The 27271-nt window shown below is 38.2% G+C and overlaps 1 protein-coding gene across 1 annotated transcript; it reads left to right on the top strand.

Annotated features, from left to right (window-relative positions):
• Positions 1 to 346: 346 nt before the first annotated feature.
• Positions 347 to 18848, top strand: NRG4 (neuregulin 4). The gene is made up of 4 exons (XM_075714185.1): positions 347 to 356; positions 4529 to 4622; positions 12063 to 12212; positions 18755 to 18848. Exons 1-4 carry the CDS (start codon positions 347 to 349, stop codon positions 18846 to 18848), a joined length of 348 nt encoding a protein of 115 aa, XP_075570300.1.
• The last annotated feature ends 8423 nt before the right edge of the window (positions 18849 to 27271 follow it).

Below are 27271 nucleotides of genomic sequence, written 5' to 3'. Positions count from 1 at the left end.
AAGCATGGCAGTTTGAAAAAAGTATTCATTGTTTAAATGTGCTTTAGTGTGAATTTGGTTTTACTCTGTAGTACTGTCTTAGGAGTTCACTGAACTTGACAGTAGGCTTGAATATTTGCCATTAACTGTGAGTTAATAGAACTTACATATAATATAACAGTATACTACTGTCAAAGTACAACAGACATCTTAGCAGCAACACTGAAAAATGCATTCCAATACCTATTTCTTCAGGGAAAAAAGTCACTGCGATTAAAAATGATATGCTAAATTTACATGTTTGTTTTTAGGTGCTGTTTCAGAAGAATAGCCTCTGACCAAGAATAAAAATTGTTGTCGGAATAATATGCGAACAGGTAATTTTTTCCAAGTCTTTACTTGCATGTGTATACACATATAATTAGAATTCATTAAAATTGCATTGATTTTGACAGCTGCCATTGGGATTGTCACAACTGCTCCATAGGGCTGTCTCCACTTACTAGTGGGCAAACTAGAATTCACCAGTCAGTGGTACAAATTCTCTTAAGGAGACATTTGCTTTGATCAGTCCTAATATTTCACGGTTTGTGGTTGATTAGCATACAGTCCAAAGTTGCTTATAAGGGAGGAAACATGCATCAGCCCCTTTATCTTCTGTCAACATTTCCCACTCCTCCCCCTTCCCTTTTTTCTTTTAGCAGACTTCAGGATTAGCAGACTACAGTCTGTAGCATTTTAGCCTCTGGACTAGGCAAGACAGCTGAGTCAACATGTGGATTATCACGGCTGGCTTGGTTCTTTGGGGGTTAAGGTGGTGTTGAGCCTTTATTTGTTTTTCTTTTTAATAGATAGGACAGTAAGGTTACAAAAGTTTAAATGCAAACAGACAAGATAGTTTAGGGACAGGTTTTCCTGCATGTCCTCGAAAAGAATAATTGACACTCAATGTACTTAGAGGCTGCTATTACCTCTGCCAGTTTTAAGTACTCACAGTCTGGCGTTAGAAAGAACAATCTTGTTTCATTCCTCTTCACTTCTCCACCTACCAAAACCCAACTTTTAAAAAAGGTGTCAGGTTTTAAACTTTTGTGTCCTGCTTCTCTTTATTTAATTTCTTTCATAGAAAGATATATCAAAATACATATATATATATATTATGTAGAACATATGTAGATAGAGTTTCTACAGTTGTATTAATTGAAAAGCTAAATCTTTGTATTTTTTTAATTGCCCATCGTCACTTGACTTGTTAAAATTTTCTGTCTTGATTATGGTAGTCTGAATGTAGTATACATTTGACTTTCAAAGCATACAATTTGCATTTTTAGATTAATATAATGTATTGACTTACCTCATGAAAAATCATAACACATTCACCGATGCTAATGTAATTGGGTTTTGGCTTGTATTGAACCCCTTCTGCTTCTCCAGTATACTCTTTTGCATCAGTGACTATAAATTTAAAGGGATAAACTGTTGCTTTCATACTTTCCTGTCTATAAATGAAGAGCTGTAGCTTTCAAATCTGATCCAAACTACTGCATTTGAGTAAAGTGAGTACGGAGTACAATAATATATATTTTTGTATTGTAGCAAAACCCACTACTACTAGTGATAATATTTTTTTTTTAGTGTTAGAGCATCCTGAATTTTCTTTTATTCTCTTTCATAATTCTGCTTTATACTGTATTACTCTGGTACTTCCAGTAAGTACTAGCAAAGAATTAATACACAAAATAGCATTAATGAAAGGCACTGTTGGATGGAAAATGGGGCACCTGATCTACATGGACATAGAGGTTTCTTCAAATATCTCATTACTGGTAAAATTAAGGTTACCATTTTTCCCTTACCACTGGGAAGAAGTCTAGCTCTAGAAAGAAATAGCCTATAGAGAAATTGTCTGTAATTACAATCAAAAAGGTTTCGAAGGCTTCCTAGGCACTTTTTGTTCTCTCTCTCCACCTCTCTCACTTTTCCCTAATAGGCCTGAGACAGAGTGCCTGAGGTATTTTGCCGGAACAGAAATGTCTAGTTGGACTGCAGAGCTGGTCCTTAGTACACAGATCACACTACAACACCGAGAGAATCATTCTCCCAAATGTTCTGAGACCTGAATGACTTGAGGCATTTAGTTTTCTTCAGTACTGTACCACTGTGCCAGTGTGAGACAGGCCTATTTCTGCATAAAGATGAAGAAAAGGAATAGAACCATAACAGAGGATTTTAAGGAGGTTAACAAGTTCTCATTAATTCTCATGAGAATTTCTTTGAAGGCTTTCCACGAGCTGTCTAAAGGGATTTTTCTGTGGGGCCTACCTTCTATCATCTCGCTTTTCCATCTGGTAGAATTTCAACAACACTTAAGTCCCTCAGATGCTTAATAGGGTTGAGAGCAGGTCAAAGTTGAGAGTTTTGCTTTTTCTCTCTTGATTCTTATAGTTGTGTAGATATCCTGATACACTGTTCATGTATTCAGTATCCTCTCTTCATTTAAGGAAGGACGTAGCCTTCAATTTAATTACACTGTCACAGAAGTTCCACTGTTATGTTTGAATAGACTAAAATCAAATAATTTATAGTTCTTGTTTAAAAACCTGCTTGGTTGTTTTCCTGTTACCATTTTACTCCTATTGCAGTTACACTGTTACCCATGCAAAAAAAATTTAAAAGTCTCTTAAGAGTGAACTTGCAGTAAATTAATTGCCAGTAGACAAGCACAGAGAGCTTCAGAGTTAAAATAAATTCCCATTTAACTTCTAACAAGGTAGGGCAGAACACACATTTTTGTTATGCCGCATCTGGAGCCAATGCAACAAGGTCAAACATGAACAATCTTTCCAGCCTTACCTCCCCACTCCTCCAGCTCCCTAATTTATCTGCATACATGCAAAAAGATCCAGTTACCATTTGGATGCTAGCACTTTGATAACACAGACATGCAACTGAATTCCTGTTGAGCTCTGTGGTAGTTTGCTTTCGTCTTAAAATAATGTAAGGACTTTACTCATGCTCCTACATCAATATGCTGTCATAGAAAAGGAAGAATGTATGAAAAGATGGGAGAGTGGAATTACTAGAGATGGCCTAGGGGATAGCAGGATGCACAATGTTTTTGTTGCACAGGGTTAGATGTAGCTAAGCTTTTCTGCTACTCTTAGAAAAGTCAGGTTTATTTTATATACAAAGCTGTAGAAGCTCCCTCTAAGGTAGAGTGTCTTATGGTCACACTTCCTCACTTTTTTCTGCAGGAATAAAGGGGAACCCTAACTCTTTTTCCTGAAGGACAAATAATTAAAATCTTGATTCCTCTTAAACAACACTATATTTAGTATAGAACATGTCTTCTCTATACATAAGTAGCGAGACAGCAGAATTCTTACTTTCAGAACTTCTGGGAGAAATAACAGCAAAAGCAACACCTAAAGTGTGAGGTAACACATGATTCTCACACTTGTGATGCCAGAAGACTGCTCTATTTTTCTTTTGATTGAGATATTGTGATTCATGAGATTGAAGAAATATATAAAAATACATGTGCATATATAAAAAATTAGTTACTGATGCATTAAATGTATCATAAATATATGCAGGCCAACTTCCAAACTTAGACTGGTTTCAAAAAGAGTGAAATGGTACAGTTAGGTATTCTATTTAAGCATAAAATGTACAACTGCTGCTACAAGTGCCAACATTAGTATCCTGTATTTGGGGGTTTTATTAGAATGCCTAGTTGTGTTTAACACACTAACAATTCATGTAAGAAGCCTACTGAGTTAGAAACAAGCCTTTTTGAGATCAGTGGAAATTACATTGTAACAGGCAGTCTTCTACGTAAGTGACACTTCATAGGCTAGCTCCTCCACTGGTTGTTAAAAACTGCAGTGGGAAAACCTGGTGGTCTCCAACTGTGCTATGATTCAGCTCTTAATACAGCTTGAAGCAGTCTCAGAATGTCCTGGTCCACACCTGAGACTATTTTCGGTTTATCTGTACTGACTCCGATTCTCTCACAGAAGCTAGTTAAGCTAAAGATAGTTTGTGCCACTGGAACAGGACAAACCAGACTTCATATAGGTCATCATGTGAATCACTGTACTCAGCATAGTTTGTGGTCATGAAAGGCAAATGAAGTAACGGAGAATTCAGAAGTTCCTCTCACTGCAAGAGAAATTTTGCATTTATTCATATAATTTAGGTGCTTTACATCTGATATGGTGATAAATTTGTGATCTTTTTGCATATTGTTACATGAAACAATTCTGCAAGATAGATAGTGCTATATGTTTCTGGCCTGGAAAGCAAGACTGGTACCTTATTTGTTCATAGGCTGATTTTGTTTGTATGTGGTGGTTTGTTTGGGGGGCGGGGGGGGGGGGGGGGGGGGGGTTGGTTTGTTGGGATTTTTTTGGTTGGGTTGTTGTTTGTTTTTTTTTTTTAAGGAAGCCACCCCTACTCCCCAAAAATATAATTAAGATCTCCCTTTATTGGTAAAAATACAGAAGTCTCTATTTTTTTCTGTGTTTGCTTTGGTCTTATTTTTAAGATCATGAAGAACTCTGTGGCACCAGTTATGGATCTTTTTGTCTAAATGGAGGTATTTGTTATATGATTCCTACTGTATCCAGTCCGTTTTGCAGGTCAGTGAAACTAAAGTTTGTGTGTTTAAGTATCGGACAGTAGCTGTCTAAAGACTGTTTCTCCATTTTGCTTCTTTAAGAAATTACTGTTAAAATGTTATGTAAAATACCTATTACCTATGACTTCCAAATTCAGTAATTCATGCTCAGATAGATTACTTACCTAGCTTGCAGAGACATGACGATATAAGAAAAATAAATGTGTACATTTGGTGTATACTTGTTTGACAGATGCAACAGTACTCAGTTACGTATGCATTCAGGATGATATCTATATTTAGAGCCATTTTTCCTCCCCTCATTACGATACAGAAAGGAACAAAATACCCTTTGCCTCACAGAGTATAGACTGTAGGAAAGGCATTCAGAAAGGCAAAGTACATTCCCAGTTTTTCTTCCAGATGAATCATATTGCAGAAATTCTTATAACATAAAATGGCCTGACCTGAACAAAATGAGGAGGCGCAGAAAGGAATATAATCATTTAAGGGGAAAAAAGAACATAATTCTAGACTTATATGTTCTCTGAATCTCACTGAAATACTCCAAGGGCAGGTTTACAGTGACAGCCAAAGACAACTTGATAAAGAAACATCAAGGCAGCAAATATAGATAGTTCTTACACCAATCGTTTATGGGACCATTCTTCTTTTTGAAGTCCTTGTAGCACACTGGTAAAGAAGCGCTTCCTATTTTTGCATGTGGATACGTTTCCTACATAAATACAGCCCTATGCTTTTATTTTCCCATTTACTAAGACATATGAAGATGACAAATTCTCATTTTTCATAGTACTGCATTTACTAATTCTGAGTTATTGTTCATCAAAATAAATTACAATTAATTTAATGGGTTTACTTGACGTAATAATAGGCATTCAGACTCCTATTACGTATGCTTAAGGATATTACCTTTTTTCCTTCCGTGGCAACTTCTGCTCCATCTTCAGTCTTGAGCTATAACTAATGACAAGTAGATGAAACAGTTGAAGAAGGAAACAAAATCTTTGCTAAGATGCCTAATTAAAGTATTTCTTTCTTTTGTTTGGGACAGTTCAATTTAAACATTTAAACTCAAGCATTTAAACTCATCTAGTAGATGAGGAGAGAAGAGGAAATTTTCTGGTAAATGCTCATTGAAAAATATACACAGCATATCACTGTCATTAAGCATATTGTCCAATGTCATACAGTGAATCAGATCCAGAAGTGAGCATAAAGCTTGGAAGCGCTGTATGGTGATGATTTATTCTAACTGCTAAACCTTGCAAGCTTATGTGATGTAAAATGAATACTACACACACAAAAAGTAAAACATGTTGAAATAAGCTTTTTTTCTTTGTAGAAGGAATCCCATATTGTTGATACTAAAATCCTTAAATGAAAAAAGAATGGTTAGACTAAACAGCATCAGTTATACAATTTCAAAGCACCCTCCTAACTACTGCTAGACTGTGTAATGAGGAAGGTATATTTGATGCAATAACTGTAAATATAAAGTACCACATACTCAGAAGAATTCATTCTTCAGGAGCACAAGCTAGTCAGCATAGGTAATTTCCACTCTAAAAGGGTTCCAAATTAAGTCATTTGTAATTCAGGTACTAGAGGATTTTATAATCTGCTGAAGCAGAAAAGTAACATCTTAAGTGCATTTCTGTTATACTCAGGCAATCTTACTGCATTTAAATTATCAAGTATTCTTCTTCTATATCTAGTGGTTGATTATGAAGTTATATGGGTTTAAATAAAAGCGTTCTATTTAAGCATGTCCTCATTCTAAGCATGTTCCTTAATCAGTCAGAGAAGGCTAATTATAGATGAGAAAGGTTTTGTTTACACACAGATATCTTAGTAATCAGCAGTGATGTGAATAGAAACAACAGAAAAAATGCATCACTATTCAGCAGAATTCAGAAAAATATTTGGTGCTTTGGAACTTCAAGACTGGCATCATCACACAGTTGCACAAAGTTTCTTTGATGCAGGTTTCTGCCAAATCCCACCTAAAGCTTCCAGGTGTTCTCAAATGATCAATCTCCCACCAACAGAAAAATTGAATCAGTTTTAGAATCAAAGGCTGAATGATTGTTAGTACAGCATTGATTAAAAGGGGGAAATGGAGCAAGAACAGACTAAAAAACTAAAAATACCTTAAAACACATTTGCCTTAACATGCTACTTATTTACACAAATGTGTTGTGCTAAACGTAGTTAGTCCAGAGTACCTGATGCAACATCATTGGAAGTAATTTCACAATGTAACTAGGAAAATTGCATCATTCTTTAGAAATACCTATTTTGTAGCATGCTAACAAATTAAGAGCCACTGTTTACTTTTGGATTTCCAGTTATTTTTACCATTCAGAAATGGATATATATACAAGGTAGAGATTTAACAGAAACATTAGTTGACTCCCCTCCCCTGTGCAACATTAGCAGATTTTAAATACAGCTGATGTGTGTTAAAACATGAAGTTGCTCAGCTGCCATCTTCCCTCATTCCTTTCCTAACAGTGAGTTAATGTTCTCAGCAGCAAAAGGTGCACCTGTCACCATAAACAAGATGAGCTTCAAACCCAGGAATGCTCAAATGTACTAAATAAACATGCAGCAGAATGGAGAGGGATGGAAAAGCAGCTGCCTCAGGTGTATCGTAAAACATGAGGCTGAAAGCTGTTTGCCTCAGCACCTGATGTGCAGCTGTCCCATAATCATTAATTAATGCAGTGCAGAATTAAGTTTAGATTTTGTTGTCTGAGAGGAAACTCTGATATTCCCATTTTGTCTTACACATGGCAGATTTCTGAGAGCCTTCTTTCTGTATTTCAGACAAAATACAGATGGTGTAAGACCACACAAACAGCTCCTCTGCTTCTGAGGGCAGTACACACAGAAATTAATAGTGAATGCTCTCCTTTTGAGGAAGGGATCATACTCTGCAGAGGGCAGTGCGTTCAGGTGAAGTACTGCTAGGGACAGAGGCAGAGCTTAGGAATCTCCTCCCTGAAATTCTTGTGTATGGGTAAAGTATGTCTCCCTTTCCCCTTCCTTTGCTTCTACCCTGATCCAATCTTTCCTCCCCCTTTCCTATACTAATCCGGTAAATCCCGGTCAAATTCTATCACTTCTATATACCCCATCCTTGCCTTGTCTGGCTCTATGTCTGAGATGGGTCCTTCATTCTCTTTTTTAAATGTCCCCACAAGTGTATCACAGATAAGAAGGCTTATCTGTGCCATAAGCCTTCAGAATATACGCACTGCAAGTTGCCAGTGAAGGGCTTCCCACTCATATGGGCTTTTCTTTTTTCCCTACCTCCAAAAGTATAGTTTTGCATACCCCAGGCTCTTCTGAAAACAGTGTCCAATTAGTATTTTTCAATTCTGCTTTTAGCTTGAAAAGTAGGAATAAAACTTAGAATACACAGCAGAAGTATAGAAAAAAAGTCAATAATAAGATTTATTTTTAATGGGACATAAAATCTTATGTGTTTGAAAAGTACTAGTGATCAGAATTCATATCATTGCCAGACATGGTAAAGCTTGCTATATAAACACATAGCTAAGGGAGTTCTAGGGGAAAATAACCCATTTTTGCAACTTCTCTCCAGCAGTAGTATGAGTTTTATTTTACTCTCTATGTATATGAATACAGCTTCAGAGTAAGTTTTGAAACTCCTCTCAACACAAAACTTTTTAAAAAGCTTCTTGGGGTTCCAATTAACTTTGCCATTGCCTATTTACTTTGGCTTTAAATTCTTTTTCATACTTACTAGATGCCCTTATAGTGTATGGATTAGACAACCTTTAGGAGGCTGCTACAGACTAAAGATTATGGTGACTTTGAAGGTATCAGCCATGTGATCTGAATTGCGTTGACAAGCAGATAATTTTTCAGCTGTCTTTTTTGGCTTAGAGCTTTGTATTTACATGCAAGTAATTTTTATACCAATAAGCATCCAGGTTTTTCCTGACTAAAGGAAGACTAAAGGAAAACTGAAGTCAAGACTCTTATAGTGTAATACTGAGCAATGGGAGTCTGTGTGCATATTTGACTCAAAGCCTACTTCCATTTTTAAAGTCTGTCAGTTAGTTGCTTATGACGCCCACCTTAGAGTCTGGAAGAGAAAGAAACCTTACCTTCTTACCTAAATCAGACAGGCAGTAGATCATTTGCACTGTCTCATGAACTGCATCTGCAAACAAGTCAGCAGTACTGCCTTGTGTTATTGGAGGGCTGTTATGCTTACATTTTAGTTACTGATCAGATTGTAAAGGATCAATATGACTGCAGACCCAGTGGTCATCTCCTGACCCCTTATCCAATGCAGTCTATTTCCCTCCACCTTGTATTGATGCTGATATGGGTAGTTTTGATTAATATCCTATGTTGAAAGATTCTGTGGGTTTCTTTACATATGTTATGTTAGTGTTTTGTCTCCAGCACAGCTCCTATAGTAAGTTTGTATACAACAGTTAAAGCTGGCTCATCTCATCTGACAAGAGGTGTGGGCGTGTGTGCATGCGTGTGCAGGCATCTAGGAAAGCAGAAATCTGGATGCTATCTGAAAATGGGAGTTTCTAGTCTCACAGCTTTTTCTCAAACATTTGAAGGCTGTTGTCTTTCAACTCTGGTTGAATTGGAAATTCTAATTCCTTAGAGGAGGAAAGATCTTTTTTCCAGTTTAAAAATCAACTTTGGAATGCTACATAGTAGGACCATTTAAAGCCAACAGACAGCATGTGCTGAAACAGCAGGCTAAACAGCATGCAGATGATGTTGTGCAACAGCAACACCTGGCCTACTGACCACAAGACTGACTTAGTGTAAATCCCTCTTACTATAGCCTAGAAGCAGGCTTCTCTGTCTGCACTCATTCATTCATTGAAGTGGAGAAGCACAGTTGCCTGCCATATTAACAACTGCAAGTGTGTCATGCTTAACTTGTGCTCTACTTTTAGGCATCCATTACAAGCAAGATAAACTGTGAGTTGCTAATGACTTTTAAGGCTGTGTATAGTAAGACTGACTACCTCTAGGAGACACTATATAGATACCGTCAGTCTGGATTACGTTCATAGCCCACATGCTTGTTAGAGACTGCTTTTGTATCTTGCTTGCAGTCACTGCGCATGTAACTCCACTGAAATTATTAGAGCTCTGCTAATGCAACAGGATAAGCAGATCTTCTGAGTGAGTGCCACTGCTAATTACTGGTCTGCATAATTTTTTTCCCACCAATTTTAGGAAAGGACTTACAATAGAAACCTTTCCTTCTCTTGGTTGTCTTAAAGCATCAGTTGCTTCTAGGTTTAGTGTAGTCCTTCACCTGTTTGTACATCAGCACTGATGACGTCATAAAATCTTGTGCAAGCCAATATTAGAACATTTGGATTTTCAGAAATGCCCTAACTGTAGCAGAGCTTGTTGGTAGGGTCACATTAGCTATATTTTTTTTTTATTTAAATGTAATCAAAAGATACCTCATCTCAATTTTCCTGTTTCTGTGAAAACCTCCATAATTTTTAGGTTATATGACAGTATTTTGTACATGACAACAGTTCTGTAACCCCAGCCTTTTACCTAATCCTATATGCAACTCCCTTCAGCTAGAAGGACTGTCTTTTCTTCCTCCTGCTGCTGTTTAGGCTACTGACTTACTGCCTTTACACTCATTCTCTAGAACTTTTCCATGAGTCTTAGCTTGATGCCAAAACCTATTTTTTCTTCTTGTATCATTTTAGCCTTGCATTATTCTCCAGTTTTCATTGGTATTCAAGAATACTTCTGTGAATTTTATATTCCATCTTCTATACCTGTTATTCTATTCAGCTCTCCAAAGCATTTCTCTCTCACTTGCTAGAGAACAATGCCCCACTCAGACTACACTTCGGTTCTTAAAGTATTCTACAGTATTTCAGAAATAGGCCACTGAAATGCCACTATACTTACAGTAAATATCTGGAACATTATCTCGAGCAATCAGAGCAGTCTGCCTACCCTTCGTTCTCCCAGCAGTCAAACATAGTAACTTTTCTAAGTCTCACATTGTTCTTAGTAAACGGTGGCTGTTTGATCAGTTGCACAACTTTAATATATGATGATAATTGAATCTTTTTTCTAGTGTCTAAATCTTCCATTTTATTTCCAAAGGCAAAGAATTAAAAGAAACAGTAGTAATTCTTTGCACAAGAGTTTAAACCAGTAGCACTGAAATAGTGGTCCATAATCTACAGAAAGCAATGCTGGGGGTCACATCAAGCATGCATGGCGGTACGCTCACAGTGATCCATTTGTCTTAGTTATGCTAGACATCTTTCTTTTTTGGCAGTTCCTCCTCACTCCGCCTTCTATCCCTCATCTGAAATTATACCTTGCAGCTGCCAATGGCAATTGAGAACTTCAAGTACGTTATAGAGTTCAGCCCATTTTTCTCAGCTGGAGCCTGAAATTACTTAGGTCACAGATTATTATGACTTCAGCGCCAGAAATAGCAAGAAGGAGCAAGATCTTTAGCAATACAACTAGAGAGAAGCAAATTTACATACATAAAAGATACATGCAGAATGTAGTTATTGAATGAAGTGCTGTCCGTTTTCTGTAATGCAATAAATTCCTTAAGAAAACTTAGCAGAGTAAGTGCAAAATATAAAACAAATGAAGATTAGTTTAGCTTCAAGCTATCTACTTTTGACTCAATATGAATTACTAAGCCATTCATTTTATTTATTTTTAATAAAATATTATACCATTTTACCATGGTCAAATACTATATTCATTTTAATCCTTTCATCAGAAGACGTTTTCAGAAGCTCAATACATAAAATAAGCATAGTAGAGAAGACTTTTAGCTAAGTCTGTCGAGGAGAGGGTCATTCACCAAGCATGTAACATGTTCTGGCATTAATTATTACACTGCATAAACTACTTTTGCAATTTAAGGTGTACTGTGTCTCAGTGAATTCCAATTTCCTTGATCTATTTAGCTGACAGTACTAGCTCTTCAACAAAGCTAGAAAGTTACATGAAAGGGGGAAAAGAAAGCATGACTACTGTGTGAGAACCAGTGGGATGACACAGTTAACACTAAAGAGGTGGATTTAATTAATTAAATCTGCCAGTGGAGGAAGCAATTTTAACTGCAAAGTCCACCATTGTGAAGTATATTGCTAATCCAGTGAATGTATTCAGAAAGATCCGGTTTAATAAAAGCAGTATGGATCAGAATATAAACTTGATGCCCAACATGCCCAATTCTCTGTGTTCCAGAAATACGAGGTGAGTGGAAATTCCATAGGAAAACTTGCTGTGAAGGAAATATAAACCTTGAATTATGCCATAACAAGTTCTTTCCCCACTTAAGACCAAAAGAAGCCTTTGTGCTTTTCATATTAGATGACAAGTTATTATCTAATCTGAATAAAACTTGGTTTCCCAGGTGTATTGAGAATTACACAGGAGCCCGTTGTGAGGAAGTTTTGCTGCCTAGCATCAAGTCCCAAACAAAAGGTGACCTGTTTGCAGCTTTCTTGGCTTCACTTCTTCTTCTAGGAGTTCTTGTAATTGGAGCATTCTACTTCCTTTGCAGGTAAAAGTGCTTCAGAGTGCTGAAGCTATTTAATCAAGTAGAAATTTCTTCTGGTAATCATGTACTAATTATTTGAATGTAAAAGTATGTAATGAATTATCCATAAGGTTTGTATGGTTATTCAGCATGATTAATGTGGATGTCTCAACTTGCTGCTTGTAATGTTTTACTTCCTGGCATGTAGTTTTCTCAATGTCTTTTCTAAGCTATTCTTATAGTTGGTTTGTCAAAAACCTGTGTAGTACACCCATTTCTGAGAGATTTTACAGTGTACCTAGAGTTAGTGCTAACATTTTCAAACATTAGTCAACCCTTATGTTGTCCAAAGATTGAGTAGAAGCAAATTACCAAAGTGCTTAGGCATCAGAAACTGTTCCACTGCATTTAATTGGCAGCCAAACCAACTGGTCCCATTAGCTCCCAATTCCTTTACAGCTCCTGGTTTAAAAAGGAAAACTAAGGAAAGAATCAAATTCAAGAATATCCCAGGTAGCTGTTTATTGACTAACTAACATCTAGAACAAATCAGAGGGCTAACTCATTCACCCAGGATGATCCATGTTTGAGTAGCATGAAAATGTCAGTGCTAGACAGCAAGCGCTGCAGGTTCAGTTTTAGTAGGATTTTAGGACTTCAAATATAAACACGTAAGCAGTTCCTGGGATTCATAGAATCACAGAATCATAGAATCGTTTAGGTTGGAAAAGACCTTTAAGATCATCCAGTCCAACTGTTAACCTAACACTACCAAGTCCACCACTAAAGCAATTAAGGGTAGAGTAGTATTTTCATGTTTCCTAGCTTGGTGGCTGGATTATTTTTTAATGAAAGTAAAAACTAGGAATCATTAAGGTTGGAAAGGATCCCTAAAATCATCAGTCCAACCATCAACCCAACACCACCATGTCCACTAAACCATGTCCCAAAGTGCCATATCTACCCATTTATTGAACACCTCCAGGGATGGTGACTCCACCACCAGAGAGGGCAGCCTGTTCCAATGCTTGACTCCCCTTTCCGTGAAAAAATTTTTCCTAATATCCAATCTAAACCTCCCCTGGCGCAGCTTGAGCCCATTTCCTCTCGTGATATCACCAGCTACTTGGGAAAAGAGACCAACACCCACCTCACTACGACCTCCTTTCAGGTAGTTGTAGAGAGCGATAAGGTCTCCCCTCAGCCTCCTCTTCTCTAGGCTAAACAACCCCAGTTCCCTCAGCCGCTCCTCATAAGGCCTGTGCTCCAGACCCTTCACCAGCTTCGTTGCCCTTCTCTGGACATGCTCCAGCACCTCCATGTCTTTCTTGTATTGAGGGGCCCAAACCTGGACACAGTATTGGAGGCGCAGCCTCACCAGTGCCGAGTATAGGAGGACGATCATTTCCCTCCTCCTGCTGGCCGCACTATTCCTGATACAAGCCAGGATGCTGTTGGCCACCTGGACACGCTGCTGGCTCATGTTCAGCCGGCTGTCAACCAACACCCCCAGGGCCTTTTCTACCAGGCAGCTTTCCAGCCACTCTTCCCCAAGCCTGTAGCGTTGCATGGGGTTGTTGTGACCCAAGTGCAGGACCCGGCACTTGGCCTTGTTGAACCTCATCCAGTTGGCCTCGGCCCATCGGTCCAGCCTGTCCAGGTCCCTCTGCAGGGCCATCCTACCCTCGAGCAGATCGACACTCCCACCCAGCTTGGTCTCATCTGCAAACTTACTGAGGGCGCACTCAATCCCCTCATCCAGATCATTGATAAAGATCTTAAACAAGACTGGCCCCAAAACTGAGCCCTGGGGGACACTGCTTGTGACCGGCCACCAACTGGACTTAACTCCATTCACCACAACTCTCTGGGCTCAGTCACCCAACCAGTTTTTTATCCAGCGAAGAGTACGCCCATCCAAGCCATGATCTGCCAGCTTCCTTAGGAGAATGCTGTGGGAGACTGTGTCAAAGGCTTTAGTGAAGCCCAGGTAGATGACATCCACAGCCTTTCCTTCATCCACCAGGCAGGTCACCAGGTCATAGAAGGAGATCAGGTTGGTCAAGCAGGACCTGCCTTTCATGAACCCATGCTGGCTGGGCCCGATCCCCTGGTTGACCTGCACATGCCTGGTGGAGCGCACTCAAGATGAACCGTTCCATAATCTTCCCCGGCACCGAGGTCAAGCTGACAGGCCTGTAGTTCCCCGGACCCTCCTTCCAGCCCTTTTTGTAGATGGGCGTCACATTGGCAAGCCTCCAGTCATCAGGGACCTCCCCTGTTAACCAGGACCGCTGATAGATGATGGAAAGTGGCTTGACAAGCTCCTCCGCCAGCTCCCTCAGTACTCTTGGGTGGATCCCATCGGCCCCATAGACTCGTGAGCGTCCAGGTGGCGTAACAGGTCATTAACTGCTTCCTCCTGGGTTATGGGGGCTCCATAATAGTTGATTAAGTCAACTACTTGATACCGTACATATATCAGTACACTTAAACCATACCCAAACAAACTTACTGTCTTCATTTAGTCTCTGCATTTATATATGCAAGTCAACCTCCTATGTCCCCTCTTGTTTTTAGAGTACAGCACTTTTCGTAAGAGCTCATTTTGTCATATGCTGTTAATATGTATTTATGCCTTTGAGGCAATTTAGTAGCCCCTGCAATTAGCCATCACAGACTTGCAGCCGCTTCCTGTTACTCCTATGCTGCATTTCTCCTTGGTTATGATAACCTAAGGTTCTTGCAATTCTGTTCTTTGCTCTCCCATAATCACATCGCCAAATCAACCTCTTTGATCAGTGCCTTTCAATGAGAGACCTTTGGAATAGTGGTCTAGTTTTACCTCAGCTGCTGTCATGGAAACCCACTGAATGCCAGGTTTTCCCATAGCTGAATATATTTAGAAGAGATAGAGAGCATTTGATAAAACAGGAGTTTGTATCATAAAAACTGTTTTGTAGAGGATACCCCCCACCTTAGTCATTTCAGTTAAATTAATCCTGTCTTAGCAGTAGGACACCACAGGAGTTGTTCACTAAAGAACATTTGCAGATTACTATAAAGTTATAGAACACAGCTTTAACTAACTAATGAAAAAATTAATTCAGGTCTCATAGACATACGGAGAGTATTTCTTTAGAAGTAAAGCTTGTCTCTGAGAAGAGAAAAAAGTCTTCAGAGAGCAGAAAATTCGGAGAGTAATCTGTTAAAAGATCCCTTTCCTCTTGCATACTGTAAAATTAGGGGAAGGCTGGAGACACAATCTACTGAGTTTTATGGTCAAAGAGCCTTGCATTGCAAGGTACAGAAGCTTAGAATAACAGCTCTGTGCAAGTCTTTTATTAGACAGTTGGAAGATGAAACTCAACTACTCTATTTCTTTATAGGAAACCAATTTACTCAAGCTTTACCTAACTGGCAGAACAAGTAGTAGGGCCTCTTTATTAGAAAAATAACAAGGGCAGCAACTCAGTCTTAATATAGTTGCCCTTGAACCTATCTTCCATACCAGACTAACTTGGGACTTCTTAGAAAATCATGATAAGCTTGTGTAGTATAAAGAACATAACTGGCTAAAAATTGTCGTGGCTTACCTTTACACTTCAGAGGCTGATGTAGCACAATCATCTTCTGCTAGAGATCTCATCAATAAAAGAAACACTTTACATCTAGAAGTCCTTATCTCTTGACTGAAGCGACCAACATATAAGAGGAGTCTCAAGTGGATACTTTAATCGACTCCCCTCTTTCCAGCTGTATAAACAAGGATTATTGCTAGCAGCTGTCATTAATATTATTATAACTTTTTTTCCCCAAATTTGATCTACCACCTGTATCATAATGTTCTGGAAGAGGGTGGAACTGGGGCTTGTAAGGGTTATCTGAGAGTTTGTCATCCTTGACTTGTCCTCTTGACAGGATATATTAAATTTAAAATGTTAAGAGAAATCTTGTGCTATCAAGTTTCCACTATTACACTTTATTAACAAGTATGTTCGATCCAGAATCAGAAAGCAGAGAGTTTTTTCCCCCATATTGTGTGTTAGTAAGCATTTCTGTGGCTCTTTCAGCAGAGGATTCTAGGGCAGTTTTAGTATAAACAGTAATGCAATCTGGAGGGATGCAGAAAAGGAGGTATTAATTGCAGTTTAGGATACAGAAACTGAATCCCTAATATTATACATCAAATCTTTTAGAATTTAGGAAATCAGGGCTCTATTTTCTTGCCCCTGTCATCACTTGTATCCCTCTTCCTTTCCAAGTTTTCTTTCTGTCAGGCTGCTTGGGGCAGATTTCAGGACCAGGCATGTGTGTGTGCACTTAATGCTCCCTACAAACAAATCTGTTCAGCATACAAGGGTGGAGAGAAAGTATTTCATTGCTCCACGTATAAAACCAAATCATAACTAATGGTGAAAGTAACCCATAAAAGAAAAGGGCTGCGTAGGAAAAGCTCTGGGTGAACAGTGAGAAATAATTCTCCTTTTATATTTACCTGAGTCATCATGTTTTTATCAGCCAAGGATTTATTTTTTCCAATCTGCCAACAATCTGCTGTTAAGCTGATTTCATGCTGTATTTGATTATGTACTGGGATTCATCAAGATGGTATGGTTTGGGAAGCAAACCTACAAGGAGGAGAAAGAATCAAAGATAATGAAAAAACAGACAGTATTTGAAATGGCTAGAGGGTGAGAATGATGAAAAGTAGAACAAAATAAAGACAGAGGAAAGGGCCTGAAGGTCTGAGTGAAAGGAACAGCGGAGAATGGAGGGAGGGAAGAGGGAGAAGTGTCGAGGACTGCTGATGAAAAAACACAGCTTAGAACTGGAAAAGATAAACAGTAGTCTAGGGTTAAACCTCCCACTATTGCTGGAACCTGCTGAAGGAAGGGCTAGTGTAGAGCTATCTTAGTGAGTCTCAGGTTGATAGAGTAGAATTATTTAGGCAGTGAAGTGAGTCGCTTTCATTTACTTTCTGAAAAAATTATGAGGAATGTTGTTGCAAAGAAAAAACTATGCTTTTATGTCTCCTCAGAGATGAGTCTTGTAAACAATTTTATATCCTGTTGTAGGAATTCATAAGAACAGTACTGCCCACACCCAAAATTAATGTGAAAACCAGTTCAGTACATTAGCTTCCTATGTTATTTTATCAAGTTTTCTTCAGGAATATATTGTTTCGTAGGCAATAAACATCACTTCTCTGTCAAAGGGGGAATCCCTATCTTTAAAGAGCATGCTCAGTTCTGTTTGCTACATTCCTGTAAAAGCTCAGCACATAAAACTATTGCTATTTCTAACTATTGAGATTCACTGGAAGATATGGCATGATGCCAACAGTTGTATTTTAGCAAAGATAGTAAAATATTTACATTGTGAATGTAAAACTCACCCATATATATATTAAATCAGAACTGATTTTATGAGAGTGATTTGCTATTTAACAATGAAAAAATGACTTGGATTGGAGTAGACTTCTGTGCAGCTTTAGGCCCAGGAGCTGCATAACCTCTTAGCAGACCAGAGTGTATGGAGGTAGAGCAAATCCAGATCCAGCCAGTCTCTATCTGGAAACAAACACACACACACCCTGCCAACAAACGGTACTGAAAAGCCTATTTTGTTTTGATCTGGGGAAAACAGGAAAGTATGCAAAAATTCTTGCTATTGCATTGTTACTGAGGTAACAAATAGCATATTTTGCTACAAGCAATTCACCTGTCAGTACAGGTCCATCTGGCCTTCTTTCTGTAGAAACATATTGTACAAGGGTTACCAGAAGAAGAATGAGAAAGGTAGCTGATTAGTATAGATTCCACATAAGCCAGCTTTTATTTAAAAACAATAGAGAGGCCTGAATGTCACACACACAGCTTAGAGGAACAGAGAAAACCCTAGGGGAAACTGAAATAAATCTGCAGTTCATTTCTATACTTTATTATAAGTCCATGTTGAAATGCCAAATTACCTGTAAGGTAAGTGTATATTAATGAACAGGAACTCAGCCAGCCAAAACAACAGGGTCTAGGAATAAAGCCATTTAAACTGTCCAAGACAACAGACTTTGTGGAGGAGTTATGTCACCACAGGACACAAACTGGACAGAAAGGCGAATAGCTCATGACTCTTCTCAGGAGAGCAGATGTCTGATTACTATTAAAAGAAAGGGAAGAGATCAGCTCTATTTAAAAGATCGGTTTCTCCTCCAGAAAGTGTGGAAAATATCACATTACTGATATTTCACTTCCAAATGCTGAGAGAGTTAATGATAAATTAAATAATTTTGTGGTATCTACTAATTGCTTAAATAAAGACCTGAGAAAGCAAACAGGAACATTAACTTCAGGAGAGAAACCATGTAGTTCTGAGTGCTGTTTCTGCCTCTGATCCCTGTTCTTCTCCCTCAAATACATGCTTCTCAAAAATGTTGAGTATTAATTAGATAGTAATTGCAGAAGATCCATGTAACTTTTTTCAGTGGAAGCATCATTCAATTAATTTGTCTTTTCTGTGTGGGTTTTTCTTCTCCCTGTTGTCTCTTTTTTGTTTCTTCTGGTCAGGAAAGCTTCCATTCCAAGGACAAGTTCTTCAGAGTGTGGTGCCAACCTGGTTGAGACTACAAGCAGCAATGGCTGCAACAGTGAGTACATTTAACACGAAATGATTTGACTCCATAAGGAAGGCAGGGAAGGAAGTTTTCTTTAATTAAAAGCGTGCGTTTCATTTATTTTTCAGAAATAATAACAGAGTAAAGCATTAGAGTGGAAGAATGGTGGGAAAACAACATGCAGAGCAACCCTAAGAATACAGTAGTTGTAGAGTATGATGTGGTAAGCAAGATGGGAGAAGAACATTGTCTGAAATAGGAGGCTTGCTTACGTGTTGGGGAAGACTGCGACTAAGACAAACAGTTGCACTTGTTAGAGTTTCTATGTATTTTTAAAGGTGTATCAAATTATACAGAAATCACTATAATTTATCTTTGTATTTTGTGAGATTTTTCATGACAAGTTGCTGTTTTGAATAATGCACAGGTAGAAGCATGAGATAATTTTGGTTTTTTACTGCATGGGAAATAGGGAGTAATCTTCTTTTCACTGCACAGAGACTATGAGATAATCATAGGGGTTTTAGCATGAAGTAATACTATGAATTTTTGACAGGATTGTCCTTTTTCACAGGATTGCCCCAGAGGAGTTGAGGACTGTCTTGATTCAGTAGTTTCAGAATTTACCTGTGATACATGCCTGGAATTTGGCTTGTTTCAGACACACTTACCAGATGTAGGGGAAAAAAATACCTTTCTGCAGCTAATACTGATTTTTTTGTTTGTTTGTTTAATAGTAAGACAACATGAGGATGAGGTACCACTGCTAGTGTATTGGCCAGCTTCCTGGCACAAGATTTTAGTTCAAATTAAAGGAAAATATTAAGAAAAGAGATTGGTAATGGTTAAAAGAAGTTTAGTAGGCAGAGTATTCACCCTTTGTTTGGTATATGTCCGTAGTATTAAGCAAGACACCTTCCTTGATGGTTTTATTTTTGTCTTGCCGCCTTCTGAAAATCTCACTACTCAGGGAGATTTACATCTTACCTTAAATTTTCCAGTTGACGCTAGAAGTCAGGAATTTTGTTCATCAGGTCCATTCCTGACACAAAATATTATCCAGCCAGGTGTCTTGGCTGAACAAGTGCTGCCCTCTCTTAAGATTTATTTGTTTTATTCACATAACCATTTGTTGATCACACCAACAGTATATTATATATCACTGTCTGGTTTTTCACAGGGTTCTCTTACTCAGACAAAGAGAGGCCAAATGACATGGTCTGTCTCTCTTTCTGCCTTGACAACACAAAGAGACTGTCTGGTTAGTCAAAGGCATAGAAAATGTGAACTGAACAATTTTTTTTTCAGCTCATTTCTAGCACTGGAGGTTGAAAAAGGCAAAAATCAGATATGTTTCCATAATGGCACATTACCTAGCAGCTCACTGTATGCGATTTGTAAGGCTGTACTGAAGAGAAAGTTAACTGAGAAAACTTCCGGAATCGAAAGGGGAGAAAATGCAGAACGCAAATTTCTTATCTGTGAAATAAAAAATCTTGAACTGTATAAAAATACAGGTACAAAGAAAATGTTTAATAAGCTTCTATTCCTAGGGTGTCTACTACACACTCTAGTGTCAGAAATAATAGTGTGTATTTTATGTCAATATAGACAAAAGTACAGCAAGACAGAGAAGAAAAGGCATGCTGTTACAGTGTATAAGGTAAGAAGTCAAAGAGAAAACCGTATCATAATAGCTACTAGAAAACAAAACAGAAAAATACATTACCTTCTGAGGACTCATGTCAGAGAAGTTGGAGTCCAAGTTAAAGCTCATCATCTGAAGGGAGAATCTGAGGGCACCAAATCAAGTAGAGGACCTGATCCAGGGAAGCTCCAGATCAAGTTATATAAAGCACTAAGAGATCACTTTCTCCCCAAATTAACTGATCTCATATGTTATTTTCTGGACTTCAAACCTTTAGCAGATACTCTGAAGGAAGCTGATAATATTCTTTTAAAGGCTTTTAAAGGTGATTTTTCATCACATAGGGACATGCCACTGTTAAATACAGAGTTTGGGAGATTTGTAGCAGTACTGACAGCTACATTAGAATCAGTATTACCTAAAGTACTTTGCACAGTCTCAGTGAAAATTAGTCAGGGACAACTGCTGTTAGACAACTTCCATATGTTACTGATCACGAGACATTCAGACTTAATAACGTTAAAGTTTGGTGTACTATTTTCATTGAAGAAGGAAAAGGCTTGTGGTCATCTTAAGTGGAAGTTGAGGAAGGAAAGACTAATAGAAGATGTAAGAAATAAATGCACTGAAGTTGTACTCTATAAACTCTTAGAACCCTCTCAGGTTTCTAGACAGACATGGAATAGTTACTCACTGTTAGCAATCTTCTTTGCATTATTCGGGAAACAATTTGTACAAAAAGTGAGGGTAAATAAACCAAAAACATGTTTAAATGCAAACAAGTTGATTTATGAAACAATGTTATCTTTGAATGAAATCCTATTAGCGATTCAGACTGCTTCGAACCCATTGCATTTGAGAACATTTCAGCTTCTAAAATTAACTATTTCAATTCACAAGCTTTGTGAACTTGACGTTCAGGTCAAAATGAGATCAGGCTACAAATTCATTTTAAGGTGGTCAAATGCCACAGAATGTACAGGGTAGCCAACATTACATATAATTCAATAAAATAGCACAACACTCTGTAGCAATGCTTGCTTACAAAATTAAGCAAGTAGTCCTGTAGGCAATAAAGCTAAGGAAGCACTGGTTCCAGTGGATCAGATCTTGTGGTTGGAGTCACTGGAGTCTAAAAAAGTGTTATGTGTATATGCAGGGATGAGTAGTAAGGTCTCTCTTCTCTGCCTGACTCCTATTTTCATGAAACATAAGATCTCATGTCTTTAAAATTATCCCTCCAACAGTTGAAAGGTTATGGAGGGAAGAAAAGGGGAAAAGACTAATTTCCTAGGGACCTCCACTAATATGATTACACAACAATTTATTATAGTGTTATGGCAATAATTCTTTTATACCTGAGGATCATGTTTTCCTTCCAGAATCTTGTAGTAAAGGTCTCTTCATAATGTGTTGCAAAAACCTTTTGATCACTTGCAGAACGAAATGCCAGCCATTAGCAGGAAATTTCTTTATAGACCTAAATAAGAGGTTGCTTATATGTTACTCAGTATATAATTTTTTTTCATTAGCAGCCCAAACAAACACTGGGGCAAAGTACAATGAAAAGAGAAGGAGAAATGGCTGTTCAAAGAAAACAAGAGGATTTCTCTGTGCTGCATAGCCTTTTCATTTATATTGTTAAATATTAAGCAGGAAGACAACCAATGGGAAGTCCATTTGGTAGCACTTCCCATTTTAAAGGTACCTTCAATGTTGTGCCACCCCTTCACAATTTACTGCACAAAAAAAAATTGTTTTGCTGCTGGCCCTGCATTTTAAAAGAGCAGCAGAAGGGCTCTGATAGTATGAGCCAGTTATTTGAAAATGGAAGGCAGAGAAGAAACAGGGGAGAGAACTTAGCACAATAAAAATGGTGTCTGTGCCATTGCTTTCTTTTGTGAGTGTTCTGACTAGGAGCTACCGAACTGACCAGAGTCCAGGCACAAAGGGAAAGCAGTGCGCATACCTAAAAAGCTAAAAATTCCTGTTACGTGTTCAGCAAATTCTGTATCAGGGGGTATGTACCTAGAAGGGACTGTCCAGGGAGAGGGAGAGCTTTAGCCAAAGGTGGTTATGGATGTAACATGGGACTCCCAACTCTTCTACATTAAAAAACAAAACAAAACAAACCCCTCAATTATGTTCCTTTGGTATTTAGCATCCTTTCAGATTTAAAGGAAATCAAGCTATTTCCAGTAAAAACTGAAAAGACTGTGGATTAATTTGGATAAGAGTTTTCACTTGTACTATGACCATATTCAAACCCGGGGATATTAATGAAGACTTATCTGTGTAAGTTTGGGAAGAGATCTAGAACTAAATTGTGTTATGATTCTCTGGCAATGTTATCTAGATTACCAGGATGCACATGTTCACTGTACCTCTCTCAGACATAGTGCCTTTTGTTGACATCTTCATACTTAAATGAAGAGATGGAATATTCCTATATCTCAGATTATATGGAATAATAAAAGAATCCAGACATAAATTATTTGCTTTTTGTGGTTAAGATTAGTGAAAAATGTGCTGCTTTCAAGGAAGTACTGCAGTATTTCCTGCACTTCGGGGGAAAATGAGCAAACAAAAAACCCCAAACATGTGCATGGCTAAAGATGTTTAAAAAAAACAAAACTTTTTCATTATTGTATGTAACATTATCTGCTTGTGCTTACCCAAAGTCTGTTCTTGCTTTTCTTGCAATTGTATCCTGTTCAACATAATCTGTATGTAATGTGAGAGCGCAATTTCTTGATAGCAAAGTACCAAATACAAATTTTGTGAAATACCAATAGGCAGGTTGGCACTCAGTTCGGTGTTTGGGACTGATACTCCACAAAACCTTTCACCAGGAATTATTTCTATAGCTAGCTAAGGGTGTGTAAACAACACCCGCAGCTGCAGAACCTGAAAAAAGAAGATATTGCTGTTTTCATCCCCCAAATTCAAACTACAACCAATTTCTAACACTTCTAAATGCACCTCTATGTCAGTTTGTGTAACATTTGAACATTCTTTTTCAGTGTACATTAAAAGAGACTGTTTTCAAATTATTCTCTCAGTGTTAAGTAATGATGTTTTGACTACAACTTTTGTGCAGGCAAATGATGGTCTGTAAAAATGTAGCTGAGCATCAACTGGTGGCATTTAACAGGGCTCTGTAATTTGATTCTACGTTGTGTGTTCTCCATCACAGAATTTGCTGCTGTTCAAAACTATTCAGTCATTTTCACCAGTTCTGGAGATTCTAGGAGCGTTCGTGTTTTGAGGGGATTAGTGTTTGCTCTCACTGTTGCCACACTGACAGCTCAGCTAAGACGAGCTTATTTTAAAAAAGCTGTTTCTAACTCTTATATCTGTGAAAATGTATCTCAAAAAGGTGATATGACTGCCACTGATTCAGTGATATGAATCACTCTGAAACATTTATTTTGAGAATTTTGTGCTACCTGCTAATTTCAGTGAGGTTCTAGCTGTGAAATGTATGATGGCAATTTATGAATTGTTTTTTAAAAGCATTTAGAAGCACAAATCCCTTCGATCTGGGAATAAAATTTTTGCTTTTAAATTATCAAAGCACTTGGGAAAAAGAATTCCAATTAGCTATTTCTCTGCTAATAATTCTAACATAAGTATCCAGGTAATATAATTTCCAAATAACACAAACCTATCTTATGCCTTTCCTTTGGAAAAGAAGTTTCCAGTTTTTCACTGTAGCTATATGTTGTCTCTTTAGAAAAATACACTACATTGTGTATATGAAGTGCTGGTAGGCATAAAATAATCAGCACAAGGATCCTACAATGAATGTTTGGACTCATATTTGTTCGACCTAAAACTGTGGTAGGGGACCAAGGCACACCACCACCACAAGTGAGCTCAGTTTACCTCGCTGCGTGTCTTGGAGCCTGTAGTTCAGGAGACACACTGCTAGACAGAACACCCTCAAGGCTAATCCGGAGCCCCTCCAAAACAACAGCCTCTTCTGGAGCCTGTGCCTGGCTGAGAAATGGGCTTAGGAACAGGAAAAATTTCAAGAAAGAAATTTGGTAATTACAGTCTAACATTTATCTGCTTTTGCGTGCACAAAATACAACTGCTGTATTAAGATGGAATGTATTTAGAGATCCAACCACAGACTCATACAGTAAAAAACAGAAAATCTTCCCCACAACATGACAAACAATCAGCGGGGGAAATAATTATTTTCTTAATGTTTGCAGAGTGCTCAGAGATTTGTACTATAAAGACCATTTAAATTGACATGTTTACTAGCTTTGTAACTTCTAACTGTGCAAACTTCCAGACCTCAAACTTTATTTCCCTGTATCATTCCACCGAGTAAAATAGAAGCAGGCACCTGAACAGCAAATGTTTTTCAACTTGTTCTCTCACTTGGCCAGACGCTAGGGGTTCAGAAAACTTAGGCTGATACTAAAGTTAGTGTCTTAGGTGAAAGCTAATGAACACCACTACAGAGTTACTTCTAGTAGAAAGAAGTTCTCCATTTTTAGAAAGACAAAAATAAACTAAGAGGGGGTAATGACACTGAGTTTTGAGGTAGACTTTTTAACTAAAAATTAATTAAGAATCATATGTAACCACTTGTTTTTTCAAAGTTTCATCTGAGGTTTAACCATTCTTACGAGCCGTCTCTGCTGCACACTGAAAGTCAAAGCTTGGCCGCATCATTTACGTATCTTGGTTTACTGTTCCCTGCCAAGGGGGCATGATTCAGTCTGACTCATTCGTCGGTTAAAATAAGGCTTGTTCCAATATTAACTTAGGCCAAAACAAATCTGACACAGAGTAACAAAACCCAAGTTCACTATCTTTGCAGTTTTCTGCAGTTTTTAACTGAAATTGCTTTCTGACAGTACAGTTGTGACAATTTAGCATAACCTGGCTCCTCTTTATCAAATTATTCTTGCTTTCCTACAACTGCATGTTATAGAAACATGCTATAATGAGGGGATTTTTGGATTAATAATTCTAAAATAAAAATTATAGTAATAGTTTTATGTTTGGTAATTGTTGTTTTGGTTGTGCAAGTACGAGGTTATACATCACACTGCTTGCCTATTATTTTTTTTACTTTTGAAACCTACCGTTCACTTAAGTGAAAGATGCATAAAGAAAAAATATGCAACGAAACATTATTCGTATTCAAAACATGGGGAAAAAGACTGTCTTTTACCTTTTGTCAGCAAAACCATCACTCGTCCCTGCAGGTCTTGTGACTTTGAAGTTTTTCTTTTTTTCTTAACAAAAACAAAATCCAGTTGTGGTCACTTAGGGACTGTATTCTCTTGCTGGAAACATATTACCATCAGCACTGTAACAGCAGGTAATTATCTTTAGAGCAGTCCTGCTATTCACACTTGCCTCAGTTGCTGAATGTTCATATTTAACTAACTGTCCACTTTAAAACCTCATGGTTATCTTTTGAGTGACAGGGGTACAAATTATCGCACTGCCTTTTGGTACGTGCACCTTTTAAGCAAATATATTTTGGTTTCACTTGGGAATTGTCGTGGTTGAAGAGCAAATGACAGTGTGGAGGCAAAATGAATTCAGATAGCAAAACACTTTAATCACAGATGTTGTGATTTTATCAGTTACACCACTTCCCCGTCACTTGGAAGACGTGACGTGCTCTGGGAGAGACAGCGTAGCAGTTCCAGCCCTGCAGTGCACGCTTCTGGGGTCCCCTGGGCTCATCCCCACTCCCTGAGGTTGGGGAGATGATCCCATACTCTGGTGCAGGCTCTTGGGGTTCCTGCCCCAGCATCTTTTCTGGGCTACGTTTACCTCTTAAGCGTCCGCAGCTACAGGACCGGGCAGCTACAGGACCTCGCTGATGATCAGCCCCTTCAAGCCACACTCATTTCCTGTTTTGCTGTGCCATGGTTGGAGCTCACCATCTGCTTCTTCGGACACTTCTGGACACGTCTGCACTGTAGTTCCGGACACGAGGTTGCTCATAGTTCATCTACTACAGCAAAAAGTTAAAGTTCACAGGCTTACGCTAGCAGCGATGCTGACTAGCCCTAACTCACGCTTACGGCTACAGGAATCCTGTCTGTGTTACAGAAATGAAACATTTTCTTTGCCTCTTGTTAAACACGTAGCTTACGCCATGACATGCTGGTTATGCTGAAAACATGTATCCACCTCCCACTGAGAGGCTCCTCTTAAAATTCAAGCAGACTCCATTTCTAAATACCTTTCCTTCTAAATGCAGTAACTAAACATTTTCCAAGTTACACCTACACTTTTAATCTCCTATCCCTAGAAGGCCACTAGGAGTTCACACCTCATCCTCTGTCTTCTAATTAAAAAAAACCATCATCAACACAGCCCTGGGAAAGCGCTGTCCTGTGCTCAGCACCCACTGAAACCAACAGTTAACTCTCAGGACAGACATGCCTATACCTTAGCTTGTTAGGCCAAGTTCAGGAAAAGTTTTAACTAGACATGGGCAAAAAGATGCCAACTGTAGTCTCGGTGGGTACATTTAAAGCAAAATACTGTTATTTTGTTGTACAACATACAGCTAAGTATTTTCTTTTTACTACGCTGAAAACGGGCCAGCTGCCTAATTTGGCATTTAGAAGTGTGGTGAAAGGGTGCAAAATTAATCTTATTTTCTTGTCACTCTGTTACTAAGTGAAAATAAAAGGGAGGAAAGAATTTAAAAGGGAGCCAATATATTAATAGCTATACTGAGACTATGCTGAATTTACTTACTTGAACTTTGCAGTACTGCATTCCAGCTGCAGCAATCAAAACAGGTGACTGATGTAAAAGCAGGGGAAAAAC

This window comes from Pelecanus crispus, chromosome 7 (genome assembly GCF_030463565.1).
Source record: "Pelecanus crispus isolate bPelCri1 chromosome 7, bPelCri1.pri, whole genome shotgun sequence".
NCBI lineage: Eukaryota > Metazoa > Chordata > Aves > Pelecaniformes > Pelecanidae > Pelecanus > Pelecanus crispus.
This window is presented reverse-complemented; position numbering and strand designations above follow the sequence as displayed.

Bases quoted from the DNA above. Each gene is read 5' to 3' on its own strand.
- NRG4 (XM_075714185.1), top strand. The intron at 4,623-12,062 runs GTCAGTGAAACT...TTGGTTTCCCAG, and splicing joins GTATCCAGTCCGTTTTGCAG to GTGTATTGAGAATTACACAG. The intron at 12,213-18,754 runs GTAAAAGTGCTT...TCTTCTGGTCAG, and splicing joins GCATTCTACTTCCTTTGCAG to GAAAGCTTCCATTCCAAGGA.